This window comes from Caretta caretta, chromosome 3, assembly GCF_965140235.1.
Source record: "Caretta caretta isolate rCarCar2 chromosome 3, rCarCar1.hap1, whole genome shotgun sequence".
NCBI classification, from domain to species: Eukaryota; Metazoa; Chordata; order Testudines; family Cheloniidae; genus Caretta; species Caretta caretta.
The window spans coordinates 77,169,809-77,196,995 of NC_134208.1; the positions used below are offsets into that span (position 1 = coordinate 77,169,809).

The following is a 27,187-nucleotide window of genomic DNA, read 5'->3' on the forward strand; positions in this document are numbered from 1 at the left end:
ACTAGTTTTGAATACCCAAAAGTGACCCATGGAAATTACAGTGAAACTACATACAAAACAAAGAAGTGGGAAACCTACTGAACCAAGATACACAGCAGAGTGAAGCATGAAGGAGACTAAGGAAACGGGAGAACCCAAACTAGTAAAATTGCTTCAGGAATACAGTGTTGCAGGTATCCATGAAGGAGCTATGGACCAATTGCCTTCCTCCTGCCACTTCTGCACAAACCCCAACAAACCTTGCACAAGAGATCAAGAGGAGGTTGGTCTGGAAGGAGTCTTCCAGCACTCAACTCAATCGATTGGCATAAAGATGCTGCACAGCCACTAATGCAAGCCATAGAATGTAGCAGCAGTTGGAGCCCAGCATGTGGTGGGGAAGATATATGGATAGTATATGGATAGTGGCAAATCCACTGGCTGCTCCTCCACCTGGCCTGCTGCCACCATCAAGCCCTTGCTGCATTGCCACAGAGAGAGGCTCCATTACACATAGCTCTGAGACATTCAGAGTTTGTACATTATGTCCTTTCCTGTTCCACCCAGGCAGCAGGACCACTGACATGCTCCTTAGGGTTTTCTATTCCTACCTGCCTGCAGAGACATGGGGGGATTATACCATTTGGCCCAGAAAGAGGAGTGATAAGGAGTAAGGATCTGAATGGAAGAGTAACAAGTAAGAAACCTTGCCTGACATGGCAGTACAATGCAAAGCAGTTGCAGCCTTCTCCAGACAACTTGGATGGAAGGTTCAAGTTTTATCATTTAATGAAATACAAGCTAACAAACTGCACTGAGGACAAGGTTTATACTGTACATGGAAGCATGAAGGAGAAATTCCAAAAGACCACCACTCTGGTCCCTTATTATACAGCTGGTGGAAGTACTATCATGAAGCATGACTGAATCTTTTCTGAACCTCTTGGCAATCTGTGTTTCCGTGATGGTCGAATTGACAGAAGTGCTTAGGGGATATTATTATTAGCATCAAAAAAAGATTCCCTTGGGAAGAAAGCCTGGGAGTGGATTTATTTTGCATATGACAATGGTCAAAAGCTCACAAAAAACGAAAGAAAGAGAAAAAATCCTCAGAAGTAAATGGGAGTTTTGTATGAGTAAGAGTTTCAGGACTTAGCCCATAGTTTTTAGTGTCTTGGCCATTAATGTCACCTGGTTTAAAGCCCAAGAAGTAATTTGGAGTGAATTAAAGAAAACAGTAGCTAAGAAAACCTGCATGTACAAAGAACTGAAGTAGCATGTTGTGGACATTGGGAAGCTAATGGTGGACAAACAAAATACTGAAGAGAGAAGCTCAACAATATCCTTATTAGATTTAATATTTTTATTTTTTTCTCTGCAGTATGTACCTGTAAACTGCTGTGGTTGAGTAAAGACCAGTATCCAGTTACGTGATTTCTTTATACTTCTAATCAAATCATCCGTTGAATGATAATGGGGTCTTTTTACATCTATTAAATAATAAGAGTAAATAAAATGGGCAGGGAATGTGAGAATAGCAAAACTTCCAATGACTTTATTGGAGAACAGGTTTGGGCCATTCCTACTAAGGAATAGTAAGGTAAAGCAACAGTTTTTATGCTCAGCTTACCGTTTGTACATATTTGGGGGGCAAATACAGTGGCCACAGTTAAATCTATGTAACTGTGAGCCTACACTGCAAACGCTTGCTCACATCAGTAATTCCATAACTCAGTGATATTATTCATAAATAAAGTAGTTCATATGTGTAAGTGAAGGAGTTAAGCCTGTTATCTGCAAGTAATTAACATTACTATTGTGTTCCTAAGGCCCTCCCATTTTCAGTTTTTACTTATTTTTTTACCTGAAAATACTAAAGATATACACACATATGTATGTGTGTGTGCGCGTGTGTACAAACAGTTAATACACAATTAATGAAATAAACTACAGAATTAAATTGCTTTTACTTTCAATCTCTTACTTTTCATTATCTGTTTTTTTCCTTTTCTCCCATTCTCCAGTGTTAACCCCTATATTTACCTAAACCGTGAAATTAATTTTTGCACAGATTGTCACTGTTTTCTGGTTTTGTAATAAACACTGAAATTCCCAGAAAATTTTAAACTGTATTTTAAAAGTCTTTATATATTCCCTGTGCCATATACTCTTTCACATGGACACTTGATCGCTATAGGGAGTACACCGTGTTATGGGGAATATACATGTATGGTGGGGAGATGGACATTGCACCAGCTTCTAATACTTTAGTAGAGATGGGAACATTGAAGCAGGATGGTGAGCAACCACTGGGCCTGTGGTAATGTAAATCCAACTGATGGGAAATCCCAAATAGGAAGAGGCTAAAGTAAAGGTCATGGGGAGCTGTCTGCCCCCAGAGTTGTAGAAATGGATTTGTCACCCACTAACACTTAAAGCCCACTTATTCTGGCTTTTTATGGATTTCATTAATTTCACCGATCATGCAAAGTGATAACTTATTTGATTATGTAATTATTTTTTAAAAATCTGATAAGACACACAACTATAAAATGTACTATGCACTAAAGTTAAAAGGCATATTTTATAGATGCAATTAACAGTTAATTTATCCTAAACTTCATTTAATCTATTATGAACTAATTTTTTTTGTTTATATGTTATTTTTGAAATTATCTTTTATACAAATTGCATACTTCAATTTGTGCTTCTAATCAGTCTGTTACATAATACAAGATAATTTGAAGGTGGCAAGTGGGACTTTTATGTACTGTATTATCATAACAGAGATTATGTGCAATTAAGCGTCTAATCCAATTTATCTGTATATGTTAGTGTTACAGCTGCTATTTTAAATGATAAAGAAAAAATTAAACATATACAGCAAAAGCTCTCCAACATTCTCTAGGGATAAATTATTATATTTGCTGCTCAAAAAGCTAAAAGATCTGCACTTTAAATTACCCATTTGTTTAAAAAGGGATTGTTTCAATTTAAATATAAACTAAAACTTCAGCAGTTGCAGTCTATATTAATTGAAACATACTTGAATTGTCTTTAAGCTAAACACGCACAGCTGATAAGAATATGAAAACTACACACACAGAACAAATAAGAAAAGAAACAAATATGTCTAGATTAGATCTTACTATGTCAACTGAAATACAAAAGAACAGTAAATCTGTATATTTTAAAATAAATCTCAAGTGCCCTATTTATTTTTGATATAGTCATTAAAAAAAATCTTGTTTAAATGGTCCTGATTGTAGTATCCTTTGTAAATAGTTCTGTATTTATACTTATTAAAAATAGTTGTTCTTAATCCTAGAATGCACTCTTTCAAAGCTAGACATTTATGGACCATAGCAATTTTGGATTTTTTTTTTAAATGGAGCAAACTGTTCTTTATCATCTCCATCAGTGGTTCTCAAACTGTGGGTCAGTACCCCAAAGTGGGTCGCAACCCACTTTAAATGGGGTCACCAGGGCTGGCTTAGACTTGCTGGGGCCCAGGGCTGAAGCCTGAGCCCCACTGCCCAGGGATGAAGCCAAAGCCCGAGGGCTTCAGCTCTGTGTGGCAGGGCTAAGGTGGCAAGTTCCCTGCCCAGGGCTGAAGCCCTTGGAGTTCAGCTTTGCCCCCCCCCCCCACACACACACACCCAGAGTGGTGGGGTTCAGGCTTTGCCCCCACCCCCACCTGGGGCAGTGGGGCTTGGGCAGACTCAGACTTCGATCCCTCGTCCTGGGATCGTGAAGTAATTTTTGTTGTCAAAAGGGGGTTGCGGTGCAGTGAAGTTTGAGAACTCCGATCTCCATGATCCCTACCTCTAGCTTTCTTCTTCTTTCATTTTTACACCACCTTAGGTATTCAGCCACAGCAAGTACTGGTTAGTGAAACAAATTGTCTATATTTGTTCTACCTTTTATTACACTGCTTGATTTTGACACTGCTTTGGTTTTCACAAGGATAACACTTGTGCAGGTCAATGACCCTTAGTCTAAAAACAGTAGGGCCAGACTGTGATACTTTTATTCGTGCTCAATAGTAGTACCTTACTCACTCAACATTCCCATTGAAACCAGTTGGTCCATTGCAGGCATAAAGTATTATTCAAAGTGTAAGGACAAAATAGTGTGAATTACCTTTCTGTAAAGCTGCGATCCCTCTTTGATTACTTTTTATCAAAATGCAGTGAGAAAGAGCGGCTAGAGTATTTCCAAAGTAACCTCTACGCTTGAAATTAACATATCACTCTGTAGTCCTAACCATGGTGCGTTATTATTTCGAGCCAAAAAATCAATTGGTTTGCATTTCTCATTATATTTTTGAGTTAAATGTACACCAATTTATTTGCAAAGAACAAGTCAAGAAACGTTCCTATTTCGCCTCTAAGCAGATCTCTCCTAACTGATTTTACACCATTATTCAACTGTATCTTGTGTGCGGTATGTCTCTGCCAAGAACTGCATCTGTACAAGTGATTTTCCATATATCAAATGCTATATAACAAAAGCATGAAAAGAACCCACACCAAACACACATAGCTCACAGCTGTTCTTGGTTTAGTGGAATAATCCAGTGTCATCCTTAAGGAAATTTAGTAGCTACAGAATTTATATTAGAATAAATAATATGAAAAAATCCATACTTTGAGAGCAACGGAAGAACCTTTATTCTGATTTCCTGAAAACAAGATCTATAATATGGATCAGATCCAAAGTCCATTGAAGTCAATAGAAGTCTGGTTCTCTTTCCCCCTCTATTTTCAGTCCTGTGTTCCACATTAGAGTGATAAAACCCTGACAGGCAGGAGTAACTATGAATAGCTAATAGAGACAATTAACTGAACGCTACATAAGGTGAGTTCAGCAAACCCCCCTGACTCTTCTAAATGTGAACTTTCTTCTACAATAGCTTTCATCCACTTCTGTCTGATAGTCACAGTGTTATCTACTGTTTCTGAGGCTGGCTGTATCTCATTTCTAAAAAGCCACCCACTTATCTACCTGCAAAGTACTATGAAACAGAATATTGTCTGTTCTTATCACTTAGCTTCCAAACTGCTGGCTATCAGTAGACTAAAAAGGGCAATAAACGATGCGCGTGTCTTGGGAATCTGTTGTGGTTATTATTATTGTGGTAACTTTACTGCAGAAAAATATTACATGATTTCTTGTTCGACAGAGCACTAATGAAGAGGTGGTCAGACTTGACTGAAACTCGGGGACCTAGACATACCAAAACAAGGTTTTAATGTAGTCATAGTATCTTTGCATTGTGAATTTCAGCCTTCTACAGCACATGGCAGTTGTAGTAGCCAGTAACAGACATCACAGCATTTACCATCTGCCTTTGACATAAGCTGGTTTTTCTTTCTATTTCTGCACTTGAGACAATTAATTAAAGAGCAGGGGGAGAGTCTTAAATAGCTCGATACATCGTAAAGTTGTTACATAATCCATTGTTTTAGGGGAAACATCTGAGGGATTTTTAATAAATAATTTTCCAATAAATGGCAGCCTGGCTAAAAACGTATCAAAATAGAAATGTACTTAAAATATATATTGTATATTGAGTGAAAAGGAAGACACCGCCTCATAAAAAATACCGAAACATTAATTGAAGCTAAAGAAATGGTATCGCTATTTTCATAACACACACACACCCCGTACTCAGGGGGCCCGATCTATTTCTACTGAAGACAACTGAAGTTTTTCCATTGAGTTCAAAAGGAGCAAGATCGGCCCCCTAGTGTTCTCCAACAGTCTGACAGTTTGGGAATATTTTAAGCCTCTGCTTCGAGGTCTGCTTAAACCACGGTTGGGTGTTCTCCCTTTGTGCCGCTGTATTTAAAGGTGTGTATTTGAACAGAACTCACTTATCACTCTATCACCTTAGAAAGAAGGGGCATACAGAATACATCTATGCTCAGATTCGCTGCTACCATGAAGAATCAATACAAATCTACTTAATTAGCTAAAGCAATGTAAATCAGCTCTTTGCAACCAGATGTAGGATGTCCACAGCAAACAAACTGCAACCTTTGACTGTGAAAAACAGAGCCTGAACTACTCTATGGTATATTACCCACCGCCTTAGGCACATTGTTAGTGATCGAAGTATTTGTATACGGCTAAAGATACTGGAATTGCATATGGATTTAACAGTAGGTCCAATCTTGCTGTTCTTACGCAGCAGGCAATTATGCCCATTAAATCACTGGGAATTTTGCCTGAGAAAGGACGGCAAGATCGGTCCCAATGTGATTTACACCATTTTTGAAGACTCTTTTTTCCTCTCTTCCCCGGTAAAGCAAGTAACTATTCTGGTGATTAAATGCTTTCCTTCACAATCGCTGTCCTGTTTACCCTGCACACTGGAATAGTTGTTAGGCAGAGCGAACAAGTGACAATCAATAGGAAAAGGCTATCCAGCTATTCCCAAGCAAACAAAACAGCCTTTTCAAAATGACCAAAAGCAGAAATTAATTACCCAGTGGGAGGTTTCATTTCCATGCAGGTCATTTAAGGTAGGGCGGGGCTCTGGTTTTGGATAAAATATGACTGCCAACCACTGGCCCCCCACAGGAAAACAAGACTAGCACTTGTGAAGCCTCTGACATACAAAGCACCTTAGTATGTTATTTTCTTTTTCTTTGAAAAATGGTTACAATGCGCAGACACATTTCTTCGCTGCTCAACCTTCAGGTTTTACGAGTGTTTTAATCTGCGACATACATTTGGGCCTCTCACCTTGTGTTTAGCTGAAAAGTCTAACATTTGCGAAATACAGGCATTGATGGGACTTCGGCTTTGGGAGTGTAGAGATGGAAATGTATGGAAAGGCTGTAATGCGTGTGCTGGGTCAATCTCCTCCTTCTCCAGTCTTGCCACTGCTGGGTAAGAGTGTTTACCCCTACTTTGCTTTGTTGTTGTTTTTAAGGCGAATCAAGAGGATTTTCCTAACTACCAGCTGTGAGTGTAGGAGTCCATCTACGAAGGAAAACAAGGGTTTTCCCAATACACAGGAAAGCTCACCTAAACCGAATTCGTAATTATTCCTCCATGAACACGGAACTCTCCAAACCGAATCAAGCACAGAATACATACTTTTATTGTCGAGTACAATTGCTAATGACCAGAGATTTAACTCTGCAATATTGGCACTCTTATTTATAAAGGAGCCTCCCCCATCCAGTTAAGTGCACGCTCCTTAGAAAAGTACCATTTGCAAGACCATAGTCACTGTTTCCAAATAAACAACTTCCTTTTTATGTTTGCCTTAAAACACTAACTGCCAAAACGATACAGTTACTGTGTGTACATTAAGCCCCCCTAAAAGTAAGATAATTCTGTTTTAAGGCTGAAAATCTCGGCAGAATGTTCATCCATTGGGGGGGGGGGGGGGGAAGATTTAGCATATCCATTTTCAATAGTTACATTTGATAGAAGAATGAAAAAATCCGCGTTGGACTACAGGTATGTACACGTGCAGGTACACTGCACTTTCAGTAACCACGACCGTTTTCTTCACTACCAAAACAAACACAACAGGCCACGGATTCGAATGACATATCACTTCTGCCAGCAGCAATCACTATTTCAATGAAAATAGTATTAATATCATCATAATAAATAAGTCCAGCCAACCTGCCGGAGGGAATTAGAACTCATTCATTGGACCTAGGTATTGCAGTTTATGCAGCAGGTACCATACAAGTCTGATACTCCTGCAATACCCAAGTACGATGGGATGAATTAAGAAGTACAGCCAAGATTTTCAGCATTAACTCTGAACCTTTTTGCCTTGGGGGAGGGGTAATGGGGGTAGGTTAAACTGAGAACCTTCTGGTCACTTTGTGGTTCAATATAAGGCTCACTCTCTCAGAACAAAAACGAAATCTCTGAGCTTTGATAGAGACTCTGGATGATATTAAGAACTTCAAACCCCAGATTTTTGAAAAGAAAAACAGATGTCCTGTTTGTTAAGTATAAATAACTCCGTACATTCAACCTCCCCCCCCCCTCTTTTTTTTTCTGATGCTGCGTTAAATTTTATTTAAAGCTGGGTACATTTAAACTGTAAAAAGAGAGAGAGAGGGAGCCGAATATGTGGGTGACAAACCACTAAATCTTTTCCCTAGCGAAAGAGGGGGGGGGGAAGAAAAATCAGACAGGAACCTTTCATCGAGATGAAAGTGCTCCCTGGGTTTCCTCGCCAGCCCGGTGTGCGCGCCCTGGTCAGTTGCAGCACTGAGCGGATTTAGCAGACCTAGACCAAGAGGCAGGGAGAGACTATGGAGCTAGGTCTGTTCCAAGCAACGAGCTTCCCTGTGGTGGGGCAGGGCCCCTTTTTATCCATGCGTTTCCACAAGGCCTTTCCCCTCCGTCGCGCCTAGCTCTGCACAGTTTAGAGCAGCCCCTGGGCTCACTTACGTGAGGACGTAGTTGACGCTGACTATGCAGTGCGGCCGCGAGGACCTGCTGTTGTGCACGATGGTGGCGTAGCTCTGCACCCACACCCAGCCGCCGTGCTTGGCCAGGAAGCGGTAGTATTTGGTGGTCACCTGCCCTTTCACCAGCACTGCGGAAGATACAAAAGAAGGGAAGGGAGGGAAAGGACCTCAGTGGAGTACTGCTGCCCCTTGCAATCCCCCCCCCCCCGAGAAGGGTTACCCACTCACTGAAAAAGCCCCCGTTGCTTTTGTTAGCCAGAGCTCAGATAAAGGGCTACAGCTCCTTCTCAAGGAGGCTGGCTCAGGGCAAACGGGTGCTTTAGTAAAGGCAAAAATACAGATCCGAAGAGAGAGAGATCCTGCGCCCACTGAAACTAATGAGGCAGCTCCCACTGACATCAAAGGTGCAGGCTTAGTGCAGATCAATTCACATCCGGAAATTTCCGGATAACGGATCCCATCACTTATGTGTCTCCGGCCTAATCAATTCATGTCAGCACAGTTACAAAAACACAACGTTCACGGAGTCTAAAGGAAGCTACATGCCACTAACTGTTTCACAATAATGAATAATAATGCACGGTCCACTACGGGGGGGGGCAGGGGGGAGGAATATTTTTTCTGATCTCTCTGTCATCAAGATTCTTAAAAGATTATTTAAAATGGGTTTTGCCTCTACCTGTGCCCGTTACATTTTCTGTAAATTGGAAGAAATCTTACAGGAAACTAATATCTTTTTCGTTCATTTCCCCCTGGGTATTCATGTCAGCGTGATATTGAAATAAAAGTCGGATCTACGAATCGGAATACCACAGTTCCAAAGAAATGTGTACATAGGAGTCGTGTGACAGTGTGGGGCCGGAGAAAGGGAGTCTGGCTTTTACTGGCACGCCGGTTTGGAGCTGAAAAAAGATTCCCGACTGAAATATCTGAGATTTGATCGGTTTCAGAGTAGCAGCCGTGTTAGTCTGTATCCGCCAAAAGAAAAGATTTGATCGTTTTAGTTCTTTCCTCATAACGGCTTGCTGGGGGAAAGCAGCGGTGAGTTAGAGACCCGCTGCAAGGACTCCTTGTGTATTACACTCCCGGCCCCCTCCCAGCCCTCAGTCAGCCCCGATTTCGTCCTAGGTGTAAATCTAGTAAGTCCCGGTCTGGAGGGAGGAGGCGAACATCGGGCCTCAGAGGGGCTGCCGGGGCGGGGGGAGGAGGGTTACTCCCTGGTGCTTTAGGGAGCGGGACTCCTTACGCAAATGGTGAGCGCAGCGCAAGTGGAAGGTGTCACAGCCATGGACGTGGTGGTAAAGGGTCTTCTCTATCAGGTCCTGCGGCTCGTAACCCGTCAGCTCGGCCACCCTGTGGGAGAGAGAGCCAGAGGCAGGCGCCAGTAAGTGCCCGGGCGGAGGGCGAAGCCTGACAGGAAAGCGCGGGGCTGGAGGCGGAGTTTCAAAAGCAGACCGGCTACCTGGAGTCTAAGAAGATGAGCTTCATGTCCAGGCTGGCCCGGAACATGAACATATTGCTGTGCAGCTTGATTTCCGTCACCGCGCTGGGCGGCAGCGAGTGGCCAACAGCGACCAAGCCGACGTTCTGGTAGCAGCCATCGAAGGGGGACATGTCCAGGCTGTACTGGCGGATCTTCAGGTAGCCGCTGCAATGAATGACCTGCCAGGCACAAGACAGGGACACGTCACGCCCTGCGTGCACCAGGGCAATAGCTCGCCTTTGAAAACACACCTAGGACACACGGGAGCGGGTGGGCACCTTAAAGGCAGCCGGAATAACTACCGCCTGCTGGAGAGTAGCGCTGGGTCACGGGAATTTGCCTGTTACCCTGGCCCTGGTGGAGGAACTGGACAGAGAGACGTTCTTTTCTCTACAGAACAATTCAGCGTTCAGCACCTGGTTCAAAGCCCATCCACGTCGGGGGGACGAGGGGGGTGTTCCAGGGATTTAAATGGGGATTGGGATCAAGGCCTAGCTATGCTTTTATCATCCCTTTAAACATTGCAACAGTCAGAAGGACGGAGAAGTGTCAGGTTGTTCACAACTGATATTGGTAATTTTATACACACAAGATGTATGTGAGTGCAGATTAGGGGCGTGTATATAGGTATATAAATATGTGTACGGCGTTCATTACATAGATGTGTATTAGACAGCATATGTGTTATGGATATGTATGTACTGTTACCTATATTTTGATGTTATAATCATGCTTTATTATAACGCCTTTTTTCTGCAGGAACTCAAAGCGGTGTATGTGCATTAATGAATTTAGTCTCACAATCATTATTCTTCCCCATTTTGCGGACAAGAAGGCTGACGCAAAGAGAGATGCTGGGAGGCAAACGTCACGTAAGATGTCTGTGAGACACAGAACCCAGGAGTCCTGAGCAGAGTATATAAAACTAAGACTAGGAGGAGCTATGTAACAGGGCCTTAGTCTAGGAGAACTTCACCGAATTTGAAGAGTCTTTACAAACTTTTCTAAAAGTCCAGTCAAGTTCGCCCCAAGGTTTGCAATGGGTCAGCTTACCGTTTCCACAACAACACGGGAACTTCCGTGGTTTTTGCTTGGTTTCTACTACAAACTCTGGCAAAACTTGGGGGGGATTGGGCTGAGTTTGGCTTTGTGGCCTGTGTTCATTTATTTGCAACCCGAAGAGAAACTTCTGGGCCTGAACAGGAAACCCACACTTCAAAAAACGTCCTGCCAGCTGAAACCGCTCAAATGGGCTGAGGTCTCATTCTGACTGCTGGTCCCCTGCTTTCACACCGCAAAGACCCAGCAGCCTAGCCAAGCACAGACACATCCACATAGTCAGGGATTCTCTAGCATGCACTTCCCATCCTTCTGAGCAGGAGCCGCTGGTGACTCCTGTCCATGTCCACGCACCTTGTAGCCCCCGCAGGTCAGCCCCGCGTTCCTTTTAGCCAAGACGCACTTCATCCTTAGGAAAAAGGAGCGCTCGATCTCGTATTCTAAGGGAAAAGGCAGAGGCACCGGTGAGAAAAGGGCAGGGGGGCCTGGTGGCACCTGATGGCTTCGCTTCCCCTGCAGAGCCCACACCCGCACAAGCGCGGAGGCCAAGCCGAGAGGGGGAATGTACTTTACCCTGCACGAAGTGAGAGTGGTAGGGCTGGTGAGCTGTGAGCACCGCGGTCATCTCATCGTGATCAGCAGGGTGGATGTATTCGTAAATGCTATTTCCAGTCAGCTCTACCTGTGAGGGAAGAGGAGGGTTTCAACTTTCTCGCCATCGACATAGCGTGCGTGTGTAGCCGGCGCTGGATGTGGGGCCATCTGCTGCCGTGGTACAGCTCTATAAACACACAGACAATTACAGTGTCCTGGCTTTGTCTGGGTTCACACCACCTCCGGTTGAGGCAAATAGCTTAGAGGCAGCTGTACATCTCCTATGGAAAATACAGGGATATAGACAGGGGCATTATGCCCTATCACACGCACGCATAAGCCGCTAGTGGGTAACCTGTCCACTTACCTGTGATAAACCCAGATGAACGGAGGCCGTCTCTGAAATGTACATGATCTTGCCGTCTGGAGCCACAACAAATATGAAACCATCCAAGGTCTACAAGGGAAAGAAGACACCAGATATCTATGAACTACGTGTACCTGGGACTGATTTAGCAGATCGGGGATTCCAGCCTGGCTTTCATTGCTAAAAGAGTTGGAGGATGGGAGGAAGCTGGAACATCCTTTCAGTAGATCCGCTTAAAAGGGGCAGGATATGAACATAACGCACCTCAAAACAGGGGACCTGTTTGAAATGGCTTTGTAACGAAATGTGACAATGAATCAACCTAAGACTCCAAAGCAGCAAGAATAGAAGCTCCCAGCCTCTAGGGCTCCCAGCCTCGGCTTTGCTGACCGTTCCCCCTGGAGAAATACTGAACACTTGCACCCCCCACCTACGATTTCAGTAGAGATTTTAACTCTCATATATTTGATTAAGAGACTTCAGCGAGCAAGGGGCGATCTAAAACTCTCCACAATGTAAATAAAGTTTGAAACGGACAGAACTATTTAAAAGGTCTGTTAAGATTAGATAGATAGATGTTAATAAGTGTTATTTGTATGCACTGTGAGAAGAACAGGCCTCTGTTCATTAGAGGCGGGTATAAAATGCTACAAGACCCCACAGTACCACATGCCTGAATAGCTAAGATTATAAACACTAATATTCCTTTGTTAATCCTTTAGGCCACAGCGAGTTTTCAATTGTGTCCTAGCTGAATTAAGGTTTTCTGTGTCTTCAATTAATCAATGTTTATTCTAACTACCATGGGATCAAGGCTTTCTAAACTTTTATATGTGCTCCTCAAAATAGCCCCCTGGATCCCCTCTACGGTTTCTCCCACTTTTCTTTTCACCTTGCACCACTTTAAAGACGCGTCTTTGCGCTCACCAGATTGCTCAGAACAAGAAAACTACATTCACAAATCTTGTCAACCTGCTGACTGACAAGGCTGTTGAGATTAGGGACCAAATCAACCTACCACTTTCTACTTCGGACACGTAGAATGGCCACCAGCAAGTTGAGCCGCGCTGCGTAACCTACTGTACCGTGTGAGAAGCTAAGGATCGTGACAGATAAATTCCGCCACAGTTCTGGACTCTCCTTTTGTGAAGCACGTGAACAGTTAAAGATTAGACAAGGGAATAATTAAAAGCTCAGAATATGGTACGATCTCTTTAATCATTAATACCAAATGGCTCGCGTTTCCAGGCCAGTACCTGCAAAAGATGGGATCCCAGTTCCCGTCCAACATTATCCAAAGGGCTGGTTCGACTAGTGTGGCCCCAGGCTTCGCCAAGTCCTGTTTATTTAAGACACACAAAAATTAAGGTGAGACGACAAGATACAAATTCTCATTGGCCTGTCAGGGCTGGTTGATTTGGTTTTCTTTGTTTTAGTTTCAAACACTTTAAAGCGTTTTCTAATAGCTGAATAAGCTAATTCCCTTGTTGATTGTTTTAAAATGTTATTTCCTGTTTGGGGGGATATCTATGCTGGAATTACCAGTAAAGTTCATTAATAAGAACTGAGTGAATTCAACTAAGCCAGGAACCGCTCCAGATAAAACGTTATTCGACCTGGACAATGGCTTCTAGAAAGTTGCTTCCTGGAAGAAAAGGTAGTGCAATATCTTTGCTTCTGACCTCACTGAAAAATGACAGAACAACACTGCGAGGTATCAAAATGAGACCAAAACAGAAATATTTAATTTCAACAGAATGATGCTATTAACCGAACGTGAATACACTTCAGAATGATTTAAATGTTATAAAGCCAATGAAATACAACATTGATGTTATTCAGTATTATTCGATTAGACAAAAGGATAACTCAGGTCTGTGAGTATTTTATTTAGTGTGTTTGCCGACTCTCCCAGAAACGAATGCTTTGTATTGTTTGCGCACAACCTCCCAAGAAATTAACAAACTGAATATGTAAACCAGGCTATATATTGAGAGGGCTTTAAAATGTAACCCTGGCCATCAAGATCACTTTCTGATTTGATCAGCGATCCGGTGTAAATCCCGAAGAAGGCCCCGATCCTTCATTCCTCACCTATCTATCGACTTCAATAGGAGCTTTTGGGTGCGCCGAGAATGCAAGATCGGACCCCTGCAGTGCATTTTATTAAAAAGTATTTCCACCTTAGCATATGCCAAGCCCACGAAAAGTAATCTACCTTTCCCGACGTCTTTCCGCAGCTGCAGTGTCACGACAGCACTAAGACACGCCAGGCAGTGCATAAATGTACTTCCGAAGCGGTCGGAGTTACTCACTAACCAAGGTACCAGCTCTCTCTTCCCAATCAAACCCTCTTCCCCACAACATACAAGGCCCTCTCTCTCCCACTGAAGGAATGACCTCTCTTTACCGTGAATGATCTGCTTCCAAATACTCTAGCTGGATTCGACAAGGAATCTCCCCGGACGTGGCTAATGTTTCAATTTGTGCTGGTTTTCCTATATGCAAAGGGCCGGATGGAACGGACTGTGCCGGAGTTAAAAGGCATTACCCATAAACAGTTTAACAATGCTGTTGCTGAAATAATTTCAACTTGGTGATTAAAGCCTTTTATGCTTACACCATTAAACAAGGCTTAGCGTGACCCCCCCAAAAAAGTGATTGATGGCAACGCAGAGCAAATCGCCACGAGGCGAACACGGGGTCCAAGCAGGGACAGCCTCCCGCAAAATTAGCCCTTCACAAACTCCTCGTGGCTTGTTTTTCGTTTATTCAGATGCAAACAAACAAGGGATGGGAACAGAGGCGATGTGGAGCAGATAACTCCCCCTCAGTATTGACCGGGCTCACTTGGGTGTTTACACGTCTAAATAAAGCTAACGATTTCACCGCCGCTATTCAAACACTGAAGCGCCCACTCTAAGGCCGTGCATTCTCGGTCTCTCTCTCTCTCTCTCTCCAGCCATCCCTTCCTCCATTTCTCCTCTCCATCCCTGCTTCAACGGGCCAGAGCTATTAGCAGCCCCAGCCCCTCCTCGCTCACCATCTCTCTCCTACCCCCTTCTCAGTTCTCCACAAGGGTCTCTCTCCTTAAATTCCTGCTTCTTCCTCTTCTGTTTACATCCCTCCCCTCTTCAGCATGCCAGCATCTCTCTTCTCCTTTCTGCCTCTACGCTATTCTCTCCTCCTCTGCAAACGGCGTACTACCTCTCCTCTCCTCTCCTCAATTCTCCCTAGGCCAGGGGCCTCAATAGACTGCCTTCCCCCCGCCCCCCAATACGTACATCTCTGTCTCTATCCCTTGATCCTTCATCTCGCCAAATGCCGGCCGGCAGCAGAGTCCCTGGGATTAGTTCCTCCTGCTCAACAGCAGGTACCCAGTGACTTTCCACAGCCCCGGGGTAAAGGGCTATGGGAGAAGCCTTGAGCGCTTCTGTAATAACTGACAATTGTGCTGCCCCCGAATGCAATCATCCCCTCTCCCCGTTAGACAGCAAGCGAGCCACAGACACAACTTAACTTCTAACCCTTGTGACTCCCCAAATGCCGTAGTACACGATTTCATTCATGAGACGGTGGCGGGGAACATACTGTTTGAGAGCATACAAACTGCGGAAAGCGTGTGATCAAATTAACAGGCACCACATTCCCTCTTGAAATTAGCAAGCACTAACATCAACCCCTGCAAAGGCTGCATCGTTTCCAGAGAAAGACCGAAAATTCCTCTATGAAATTCTGATTCAGTACATGTTCAGGAGGTTTGGTGTGGTTGTGCTTAACAATAAAGCCCATTAAAGTGAGACAAAAAGCACCACTCCGCATAAAATGTCCTACCCGGAGAACCAGGAAGACGAATTTCTGTATTTAATACAGCGGCTGAACTCCTTGCCTAAAGTTCTAAGTTGTTTATTAAGCCGAGTTAACGGATCTAATTATTCTGGTCCTAAAAGGGAAAATATCCCTATCCTTGCGGGTTAATGAATAGCCCATCTACATTACAGGTTAACTTTTTTTCAGGACACTTTTTTTTTTTCCACGGAGCATTGCACTCCTTTTTTTATGTGTCAGGTGGAAACCTTTCGCTGTTCAGCTGTGTCTAAGTTAATGTTTTATAATTAAATGTTTTCACTCGTCTACCTGAATCGGCTTTTCGAAACCCTACCACATGAGACAGCTCTTTGTATTTTCCAGATGTTTCAGTGCTTTCAAGTTAGAGACTTTTTTTATTCACTGACAAATCCTTCCCGTCAGCCTCCCCCCCCCCCCATCGCTATCCTGATGCCCTTTAAAATTCTGTTTCTAAAAGGGTTGCGCAGAAAAAAATCTTCATTGATGTAACTTTTTTTTAAAAAAATAATCTGACTCTCTATTCGTTTTAACACCCAATTTCCTTTTAGCGAGGGGGGTAAACTGTGATTTCTTGCACTTGACCTACCGCAGAAAATTCTACAAATCCTTTGATTGTCTATTTAAAACAAAACAAGGAAATCAGTTTCCCTTTTGCTTCAGGATTACACTGGAAACAAGATCTAAAGATTCTCTTGTAATCTGGAGAGGCGAACAGAATAATAGGTTTGGAATAGAAACAAGCAGCTTTGTGAGGGGAGGGATAACTAAAGCGTTTTTAGGCAAAGGATTTTCCCAGCTAAAGTGGCCGAAAACAAAGCAAAACATAATCTATTTTGGACGATTTCCAAGATATGCCACATTAACCTTAGTAGATAAAATTTGCTTTCCTCCCCGAGCCCCCCACCTTTGTCAAAGTCTGGTTTATCATATTTGCATAAGTAGCCTTAGAAGGGATGTATCTATTATGGATCTAAGGCGCTAGCTGGCTCACATTTCATTTGAAAAATCTAGGCGAAGTTTTACTGTTGCTTTATACCTGATGCATTGTATTAAAATACCCCCTGACCCGTGGATTACCTCAATGGACTGGCTGCATGGGCTTTGTAATTTCCTGAAAATGAGATTTCGATTTATAAAACAAGAAACCAATTAGTAACCAAATGAGGCGAAGTAGATCCACTAAAATTGACCTAATCCCACAGGCACCATTTAAGCCAGTTCTTGGCGAATGAATGATGAGCCACAGTCTAGCGTGGGCTCAAGGCATCATCCAGCTGTGTTATTGCAAGCAGCAAAAATAAATTGATCGAGCTTTTCCTTCGGAATGAATTTTCTACTCTTGACAAAATATAGATGATAGCCCCTACATAACAGCCTCCTCCACTCGAGGTTATTTCTTATAAGAATATAAACAATTTAGGCTACAAGGAAGTGTCCATCTTTAGGAGAGAGCAGAAGGCATTCTAGCCAGCCGGGAATGTTGCTTCGGCTATTAAACCAGTTTCAGCTCTTTGCAGGCATATATCATAGGACGCTACCATATTTGGGACTGAGGACGCTGATTCATTCTTTATTTTAATAACTTCTCTGTGGAAATGCATTTAACTTTCACACATTAAAGGCCACAGAAAACGTTTCTCTGCCTTTCCTGGTGTCAGTGTATTAGCCACATCAGATGAATCATAAGGGACCTTTCTGGGCTTTAAGAGGTTTCATTCCCATCCCCCAGACCTCTGGAGTTCACACGGACACCACCTCCTTCCTCAACGCTTTAAGAAACAACAGCTTTGATCTAACTATATTCACGCCCGCCATTCGATTGATTCAGTCCTTACTGCTAGCAACCAGGGGCAAAACTGGGCTGATAGATAGTTTCTGCCCAATGGCATTTTGGCTGCCATACCCGAGCGCTTATTTGCCATCCAAGGGCGAAGCCCCCAGGCAACGGTGGCAAAGGAATGGAAGAAGATATCCCTTCCAATTGTTTCTAATTTGATCTAGGAAAAAATAAAATCAACTAATTAAACCGGGAGAGGGGAAGGAAGAATGAGATTCCAAAAGGCACATCCATCTCTTTTGCACTGGAAGATCTGTTAGGCCGGGAAGCTCTGAGCATCTGCAGCTCTGAAGCACCCACTACCCTCTTCCCCTTCCTTTGTTTGGGAGTAGTGACGAGGGGCTGGCTGGAGATGCAAGTCCTTATCTGCTTTGTTTTCACTTGCTGGCTTTGGAAATAATCATTTCCCCAATAAACTCTGGGTCAGACAATCCGTATTCAGCGGAGAGAAAACAAAACAACAACAAACTTCGCGCTCCAGTTCGGAAATCACTCTCAGAAGCGCAGTAAATACAATGGTTAAGATGTGACTAGGGGTTGTGAATGCTTCAGTTTTGAAGGTTCCCATTCTCAGACACCTGAAAGGAGTTTTGTTTTCAGAGGAGTGGCGCTGGTCGCTACCGGAAAAATTAGACGCCTTTTTGCTATGCACTTTATCCTCGTTGACACTAAACTTTGTAAGAGTGTTTGGCCTTTGGTGGGGAATGCATTTCCAGGCTGCCCTCTAGAAGTCTATAACGTTGAATACAAAATTAAGCAATGCCAGCACAACCGTCCTCATGAAAAAAAAAAGTGCACTAAATATATGTTTAGTGAGGTCTGGGGGCCTACAGCCAGATAAATAGAGCAGCGATGTGTTAAACCTATTTAAAATACGACCAAAATTACAATTCGAATAGAAATAACATCAGATTATTTTATAGCATTGGGCCCCGATTCTGCTATCTTTAGTCAGGCAAAACTTTTCTTGAAATCAGCAGGCGCTTTTGCCTCAGTCAGGTCTTGATTCTGGTGCTCTGTACTGTCTACTGAATAAAATATATCCATCTAGCCCTCCAACCCTGGACCAGATCTTGCACCGCCTACCCAACAAACGTCTCATGGAGTTAAATAGGGAGTTTTGCCTAAGTAAAGGCTACAGAATAGGACCCATCTATCCTGTGGTCCTTACTCCGGTAAAATATATAAAATCAATGGACTCGCCCCGACCTCAAAAGGATTGTTTTTTTCATAGAAGTGTAGGACTGGAAGGGACCTCAATAGGTCATTTTTGCCTGGGGAAGGACTGCAAAGCAGGCCCAACAAAGCGATATGATGTAATTAAATGAACATTTTAATAGGGAGGAGAGCACAGCACACCTGAATTCGATTTGTGCTGTTCTCTTTGGACAGCTAATGTTCTTGCTTCGGATTTGTTTCCCTCTGCAAACCTGACGGGCACACGCACTCACGTACCCAGAGGAATGAAATGACACAGGCAGCCATTATAAGTGAAGCTCTAGCTCGAGGGTATTCCCAGTTGTCTGCTGCTTGGCAGACGGAGTCTCAGCGTCTTTGCAGTGGGACCCTACAAATGGCTGCGAAAGCCTGTGTGCGAAGAGGCACCAGGGAGGAGGAAGAAGGCTGCGCTAGGGGCCCGAAAGCCCAGGGACTGAGCAAAGTGCGTGGCCCACCCCTGTAAGCAGCAGCAGCACCTGCCTTTCCCCATATGTTGCCTCCGTGCAGCCGGCCAGGTGAAGCCCCTCACAAAGCTGTATGAGTGCACAGGCAACTCACCCCATCGTCGGTACTCCGCTCCTAAAGCAGCACCTTTCGTCCTTCCTGATCGCCCCACGCGCAGGTGGTTACTTTCTTCTCTCTCTTACTGCAGTTTCTTTGGGGGAAGACCAGCTAACCAGAGGGTCATTTCTTCCACTCTCAAAGATCAAACCCCACCCGCCCTTGTCACTGCGAAACAAAAAAGGCACAGGGTGTTGCATGCGGGAATCAACCCGAGTCTATTAACCGTTTAATTGGTTTACTATCTGTGGCCTGTTTTGCTACCTCCTAGCACATAGCCCTTCCATGGATGATTTCTTAGTTAATCCTACAGGCACTAATCAACGGTAAATAAAATCCCAGACCTTTGAGACTGCGAGGAAGCATTAATTCCTCCTTGGAGGGTCCAGATGAAATGAAATAAAGTTTGTTTGTTTTTTTTGAAAAAAAAAATTGCTGCTCATTTCAGCTTGTCTGCGGATGCCATTACCAAAGATTTCTAAAAATTTATTAGCCCGGTAAACCAAATGCATTCATTTGAAACAAAGATTTAGTTAAAAGAAAAAGGAGAACTTGTGGCACCTTAGAGACTAAACTCATTTATTTGAGCATAAGCTTTCGTGGGCTAAAACGCACTTCATCAGATGCATTGGATGAAGTGAGCTGCAGCTCACAAAACCTTATGCTCAAATAAATGTGTTAGTCTCTAAGGTGCCACAAGTTCTCCTGTTCTTTTTGCGGACACAGACTAACACGGCTGCTACTCTGAAAGATGTAGTTAATATCCATGTTTATTCCCTAAAGAAATATTGCCTACATACGCATCACTGCTAGGGGAACGACAGAGAAATGCTGCCGGCGCTGCTTCACTACACAACAAAATATCAGCATTTTGCTTCTAACACACACAAGGCAATGTAATCCAGACTCTGCAATGCCAAACTAAAACGGCAGCCACCATTTTCGAATTTCATGAAGATCGGCATTATAAAATAATCCAAATCAAAGCTTCCTCCTCTCCCCCCACAGGTAACTATCCTGACCACGATTGTACCAAGTCACTATTTCACATATGAATACTGAAAAGCATCCGCCAAGTTTTATTTCAAACCAATTTTTATTAGCAAAAGAGCGGGGCTGTTGCTGAAGAAAATATGATTTCACCATTGATCTGATATGCGCTTTCTGGCACATAAATCTGCTTTTGCAACTGTTATGCAAGAAGTTTAGTTCTGCACCTCACATTTTAAGTCCACATCAAAACTAGAATTAAACACAGACAGGCAGCGTGGAGAGTAAACTGCAGCTTAAAGGCTTTTAAATGAGAAAAACTTCTGTAAGAAAATAAACACTGAAACCTAATGCTCAATCATTTCCCCTAGCAGCAAGAAAAACAGCATTAAATCACCTATCCACGTGGGAAACGGATTTTTTTTCGGTTAGTCTTTTAGCCCCTAAAATAAAACAAGAGTAAGGATTTCAGTATTGAAATGCTAGCCATTATTATTCTGCAAAGCTTGATTTAAACAGTGCCCTTTGCTTAAGTCTGGGAATTTAAGCGCCTTTCCGTAGAGGCTACCTACAAATGTATAGCAATTTTCGTGATCGTTTTCCTAAACTATTTTCGCAACGAGACATTAGCATGGGCTTATCAAAATATGCTAAGCTACTAGTTCTCTTTCTACGCAATATATATGTAGCTACATATACCCGGGGGAAAAAAATCAAGGAATTTTTTTGAGTTATTTGCCACACGGCGGGTGTTTGCTCCTTACAATTTTCTGAAGCTGTATTAGACTCGGCGTTTCAACTCTTTAATGGTAAATCGCGATTTCAGGGCCATATCTTGTCGTCGGTTTGTTTTTAAAAGCAGAACTCCCTACTGAATTCAACATGGAGTTATGCTAAAAAATTGATGGCACGGTACGGCCCCTTAGTGATTTACCAGAAGTGCAGGCCTTCCAAAAGTTAGCTGGCCACTGAAAGCTCCTGTTTGTCTTCTCCATGGAGGTTTAACTCCCTGGACCAAAAGGATGCAAGTTGACCAAGCCGCTGTTTTCAACTATAACAGAGTTCCCCCTTGAGAGGTTTAATTTACAGCAGACTTGTGAAGGGGAAAATGGGAAATGTTAAGTATTTTAACCGAGCTTTTTTTCCACTGGTATTGAAGAATTCACTTGGATTTTAAACATGAACCAAGGAGGACAATTATACAATTCATCTAAAAATCTTTGCTTACTGAAATGGAACGTTCGCTTTCTTTCTTACATTAGGGATGCTGAGTTGTATTCAATATACAATTATTCCTATTTTTCAAATATTTTTTCAGACTGCACCAGGATCACTCTATCCTTATCCATCCACCCACTCCCTTTATTTTAGTCGTAAAACACAATTTCCTTCTTAAAATAATGAATCCAAAATGTCTCTGCATACTGATTATATAAAAGCCGTTTAAAAGGAATTATACCCAGAAAGGCGTTCACACACTATTTGTCGGTCTATGCACAGCTCTGTGCCTATGCAAACAGTATCTATATCTTTCTTCATATAACCACTTTACTCCGTTCACATATTATCACGGCCCAGATAGATTTGAATTCATTGTTTTAAGAGGGAAATTGTTTTAGTAGTTGCACAAGAGCTGTTAGTTAGATACAGGGAAAGTTATTCCAACCAGACACTTAAATAATAGGTTTGTGACGTAGAAAGCCTTGAGATGACACGTTATTTCGCAATCTTCCTGAGCCTCTTATCCGTAGACTTTAGTCAGTAACCTGTCTCGCTCCCAAAGGTTTGTATGCTTTCCCTTTCCGGGGAAAATATGACGAGAAGGTTCCCACCTTTAAATATACCCCCTCTCTGTACCTTTCCACCTCCTTCAGGAACTCCTTTGCTTCTGATACATACTTTATTTGCCTCCCTCTACCCACATCCCATCGTTAATTTCACACTCTTTTGTCTTTGCTGGCGACCCCTAGATTTCCCCCTAAACATAGAAAATGTCCTAAAATAGTCCCTCCGCTCCGCTCCGAATTTAGACGGACCCTTTCAGGCTGGGAAGGGTGGACCCACCACTCCTCACTGATGGCCTGGCAGAACTCACCAGTGGCTTCGCTCTGCCCAAAGGCCGGTGAGTTTCGAGGTCATCAATAAATTGGGACATAAACGATGTACCCGGAGTCAGGGCCCCGCTTCTACACCTGCATAAACACACGTAGAGACGCGTGGAGTTGGAGGTAGGAGCAGACTCGATTCCGTATTCATCTCGCCAGAAGCCTGCAGCGTTCAGTGCCACAGTGCCTGGGTGTGACCGCGTGCCTGTCCTTCTCGCTCCCTCGCACAGAGCCAGGAGAAAAGAGGCAGGCAGGGCAATATATCCTGCGTGGCTCTGGCTGCAGAAACAGGCACCGCTACTACGACGCGCGCGTTTGTGCTGCTGTTTCGGTGGCTTTGTGTCTGCCCCACGCGGACAGAGGGGCAAACAGAGAGGGGCGGGGGGGGGGGAACATATGCCTTGTGGCTCTGTCTACAACAGTCAAGCCCTCGCAACGGGCGTGTGCTCGTTTCTGTCTCTCTCTCTCCCACACTCTTCGAGAACTGCGCTGGAAAGACCTTCGGTCCCTGCTTCCTTATTGTAATTTTAACTTGCAGTTTGCCTTTAATTAGGCTCCGAGGGGGTTGCTACCTTAAAAGCCTCATTTAGCCTCCTCCCTGGTCTCTCTGCACAAATTGGCATATGTGTTGGACAGCAGCAGCAGCTCTGGCTCTGGTGCACTTTGCCACACAATTCCCTAGTGCATTCAAACATTCGGCTTTGGCACTGAGGGACTGGGATCAGCTATTCTTCTCTTCCCATGATTACTCACAGCCTACAAGAAACACCATATGCTTCTTCTGATCAAACAACCAGCTACAGAGGCACCAATAATTGACGAGACCTGCTCGAAATCACGCAGAAAGGTAGCCTACTGAGACTGCAGGAGTTGACAAATCATTGCTAATAATCCTTTTAGGAACATCACGGCCATCAGAGTTTGCAATAGCTTTGTTTTTATAAAGTACGCGTTGACAGTATAAAGGACAACTCGATCACTTTTTAAACAGAAGGCAGCCTCGTCTAATGATATGCAAGCCGGCAAATCACAGCCACAATAGGAATGTGCAGTTTCATTTATTTTGTTACCTTTCAGGTGCTACAGCTTTGATTCATCTCCTCGCTTGCTTTCAAGTTATTAGGAGATGGATTTTATTGTTTAAGGAAATTACTTCAAGATGCAATAGATTAGAAGTTACTGTCAAGGCTGTTCCCCCCCTCCCCGCCCCCTTCAAAAAAGCAGTTATAAACAATCTGACAGAAAGAAAAAACTTTTAAAATCTTCCCGTATCCAAATTTAGATATCACCCCTCACGTATTTATACTAAAAGTATAAATTTAATAACGCACTACTTCAATCAGACTTTTAAAAATGCAAAGACTAATCTATTGCCCTACTTTTCCCATCATCTGATAGAAACATAGACTCGATCAAATAGCTAGTCTTCCTTTGTAAAACACAATATCCTGGGAGCTGTTCAAGCTGTATATGGGATTCATGTTATTTATTCGATTGGAAGAATTTCCCGTTTCATAGTTTTCTCTTCCACATACAGGATACTCCATTCAGGCGACTCCACATAAAATATTCTTACAGGCTTTTGCACTTATTTTTCTCTCACATTAAAAGAAATAGATTCAAGATACAAGGGAACTTTGTATAGTCCCTCTTTACCGATGAATAGTCCCTCTTAACTTTCCCTGGTGTTTGTTTTGCTTGGCAGCGGATCTTGACATTTTAAACGTTAACTTTAAATCCTAGATTTGGTTAACGGCAAGACTTTTAAAAGTATATAAGAATTCCGAACCCTGTTTTTACTAGACAGATCCTTCTTCCATTGATATCAACGTAAAGTTTGCCATTGACTTCAATGGGAATAGGATCAGGCCCAAACTTGGACCCTATTTTGATAGTGTTACAGGGATTTTCAATTCTACTGAGGGTAGAACTTCTATTAAATATTTCGGAGACCATTTAACCTCACCAAACCGTCCTAATGACTTTCAGACCAGGAGACACCACATTCATAATGCAATCAAGGTTTGTTTGGATTTGTTATTTATTTGTATAGCGTTGTACCTGTAAACTGTGGTTCAGTTCTTGAACTAAGGCTTTAGGATTTAGCATAGACTTATGTAAATATTTACCCATATATTAACTCCCCTTCATATAGCTATAAAATATGGGTGGATTGCCCTTTTTTGTTATACACGTGCTTCGCAAGGGATGCAGATCTTACATAGTAGAAAAGAAAAAGTCATGTTTGTTTTAGTAGAATACGCAGCTGAGCTCAGTATCTTGAAGTGTTGACAAAAGCACTGTTGGTCCCAACCAAACATGTCCCATATGTACTGAAGTGAAGTGAAAGTATTTACGGCAGAGAAAAGGGACAACACAGGACACCTTCCTTCAGGAATTATACACTGCCAGATGAAATTAACATAAGAGTAAACGATCATCTGGACTGGTATTAGAATGGAGGCAAATATTCATTTTCAGTAAAGTCACCTACCTTCAGGAAAAACCACCCTCATTTTTAAATAGCTGGTGGTGAGTCTGATTATTGAGGCTTTATCCAGCTGAGAGGTGATAGCGGAGGGCAAGGGCAGTAATTTAGCCAGTTCATAAAATTCACTGTTTTCTTTCTCCCGTCTAGTCCGGGCAGCATTTTTGGACTTCTCTTTCATTGTGTTTTTTCCCCCCTTCTTTCTTACAATTTAAGCTCCCCAGATTCATCCAAAGAGGGGGAAAGCTTTCAATTACAATTCATCTTCCAGAAGCATCAAACATTGTTTTTGAATGCAGCGGGTTATTCTTCTAAATCTTTAAATGTTATCAAAAAAGATTCAAGACCAGGAGTGATAATTTTAAAAAAATATTCACTTAAAAATAACATTAACAATGCAAATGGATAGAAAAAGGTCCAATGCAGCTCAGAGAATCCCAGTAACTGCGGAGAGAACTAAATGCCTGCACCACACAGCAAGCAAATCAAGGTATTCTGTCCTTTTCTTCTACTCAATGCTGCAAACATAGCTTCTCGAAAAAGAGACATAATCCTCTCTTTTTTTCCCTGCTGTCAATCCGATGCCCGAAATGATTGGCCTGCGGCTCCTTCAGTGGGTAACAGGTACCGGTTACTTCCCTCGTGCCACTGTGAAGACAACAGCATTCCTGGGATGAGAGATCTGTTACACAATGCCACACGTAACCATGTTATTACACCTTAAATAAATCATCAAGAACCAGCCTCTTACGAGTTGCACCATTTTCTCAACTGGGCCCACAATGGAAAGTGTATTTTTGCATCTCCGGGTGAGTGGCGGCTGAGAATGAGTAGAAAAAATAAATGTTCGTCTATTCTCCACCCACATTTCGGCTGCACGGACAAACATTTTATGACCAAAATGAAGTTACAGGTTTTTATTTAAAGAATAGGGAAATTCTGCCCACTTTTCATGGCAAACTAAACTAGATTGTTTCCTTCTTCCTCTTTAAATGTTAGTGCCCGGACTGCAGAACAGAAGCCCTTAATACATTGAACGTTTCAATGAGTGTAGTAAACAGTTCAAATCCCAACGCATTTGTACTTTTTCCATGTGTTCTCTCAATTCATCTTTGTGTGAGCCGGAGTCTAATTTCTAAATCAACCCTATAACCCGTGAATTAAAGTTACATTTTTAGATTTTCTGGACGCCTGCTATCCCGCCGTCCTGCCTAGGAATTGAGGTAACAACAGTATATTAAACAAAGAGCGACACAGTGTCCAACGAGACCCGGAGCACAGTCAGAACTAGCCAAAAAGCAATCACACAAGGGGGAAGCAAAGCAAAATTAGACAGACCCGAATGATTTCTCCCTTGCACAGGTAACATTGCCACTGGTCTGTGAGGCTGATCTTCTTTTACCTACCTTCAGTCCCTGCACCCGGCAGTCTGCGGAAAGCTCTCTCACGGTGAGGAGCCCAACTCTTTAATTGAAATCATTAATAGCAGCAGAGGGAAAGTTGGCTTCTCTCACGGCTTCTCACGCCGATGGGTAGACAGATACTGCTTCCTTCCCGTCCCCTTTATGTGGTTTCAGACTCTCCCTTTCCAGTCATGGCTCTGAAGCTGATATTAATGAAGAAGCCCTAATTTGAGGCTGGGAAATGCCTAATAACTTCTTTATGGCTAAAAGCCTTTTAGCACAACTTCATTTCTCTCCTTGCCTCGGCCGAGCCCACCCCGAGTGCCACTCATCGGCCCACCTCGCCTCCTATTGGTCCCAGTCTCCCACAGGTCGGTCTCCCACTGGCTGAGAGGCAGGGTGACGCCGCCGCGTTCCGGACACACCCCCCTTTCCCCTTGTGCCGGGCTGGGTCTGCAGCGTCCGCCCTCTGACCTCCCGGCTCCTGGCGCCCCTAAGGAGCGGGTGGTGGGAAAGGCTGAGACACCGGCCGGCGGCAGGGACGGCGTGCTCGGGACAGGATGTTTCGCTGCGGCTCCCAGCCTGTGCGGTCCAGCCCGGGGCGAGGCGATGCTCCAGTCCTAGGGCTGGAGCAGTCACCGCTGGCCACCTCCACGGCAAGCTGCGAGGTCTCCCTGTTGAGCTCTCTCAGCAGCAGCCCGTAGGAAAGGAGCACTCCGGCTCCAGCGGCTTGGTTCCTATTGTGTATGATGCGGATCAGTGTTTCAAACCACTTTGCTTCTCGCGAGCAGCCGTGTT

The 27,187-nt window shown here is 43.4% G+C and overlaps 1 protein-coding gene across 4 annotated transcripts in view; it reads right to left on the reverse strand.

Moving 5' to 3' along the window:
• The window catches only part of SIM1 (SIM bHLH transcription factor 1), a 61,186-nt gene extending 34,487 nt beyond the window's left edge, over positions 1-26,699 (reverse strand). Inside the window, exons 1-9 of one of the 4 annotated variants that reach the window (XM_048844929.2) lie at positions 26,393-26,699; positions 24,993-25,634; positions 13,195-13,277; positions 11,939-12,028; positions 11,551-11,659; positions 11,332-11,417; positions 9,898-10,097; positions 9,682-9,788; positions 8,416-8,563 (exon numbers count right to left, since the gene is read on the reverse strand). In XM_048844929.2, the coding sequence (XP_048700886.1) occupies positions 8,416-8,563; positions 9,682-9,788; positions 9,898-10,097; positions 11,332-11,417; positions 11,551-11,659; positions 11,939-12,028; positions 13,195-13,277; positions 24,993-25,167 (998 nt within the window). In that variant the 5' untranslated portion in view covers positions 25,168-25,634; positions 26,393-26,699. Of the gene's footprint in view, positions 1-8,415; positions 8,564-9,681; positions 9,789-9,897; positions 10,098-11,331; positions 11,418-11,550; positions 11,660-11,938; positions 12,029-12,956; positions 13,048-13,194; positions 13,278-14,032; positions 14,101-14,156; positions 15,327-24,992; positions 25,635-26,392 lie in introns of those variants that run through there. The other 3 variants (XM_048844930.2, XM_075126598.1, XM_048844931.2) reach the window with 3 other exon arrangements.
• Between the last annotated feature and the right edge of the window lie 488 nt (positions 26,700-27,187).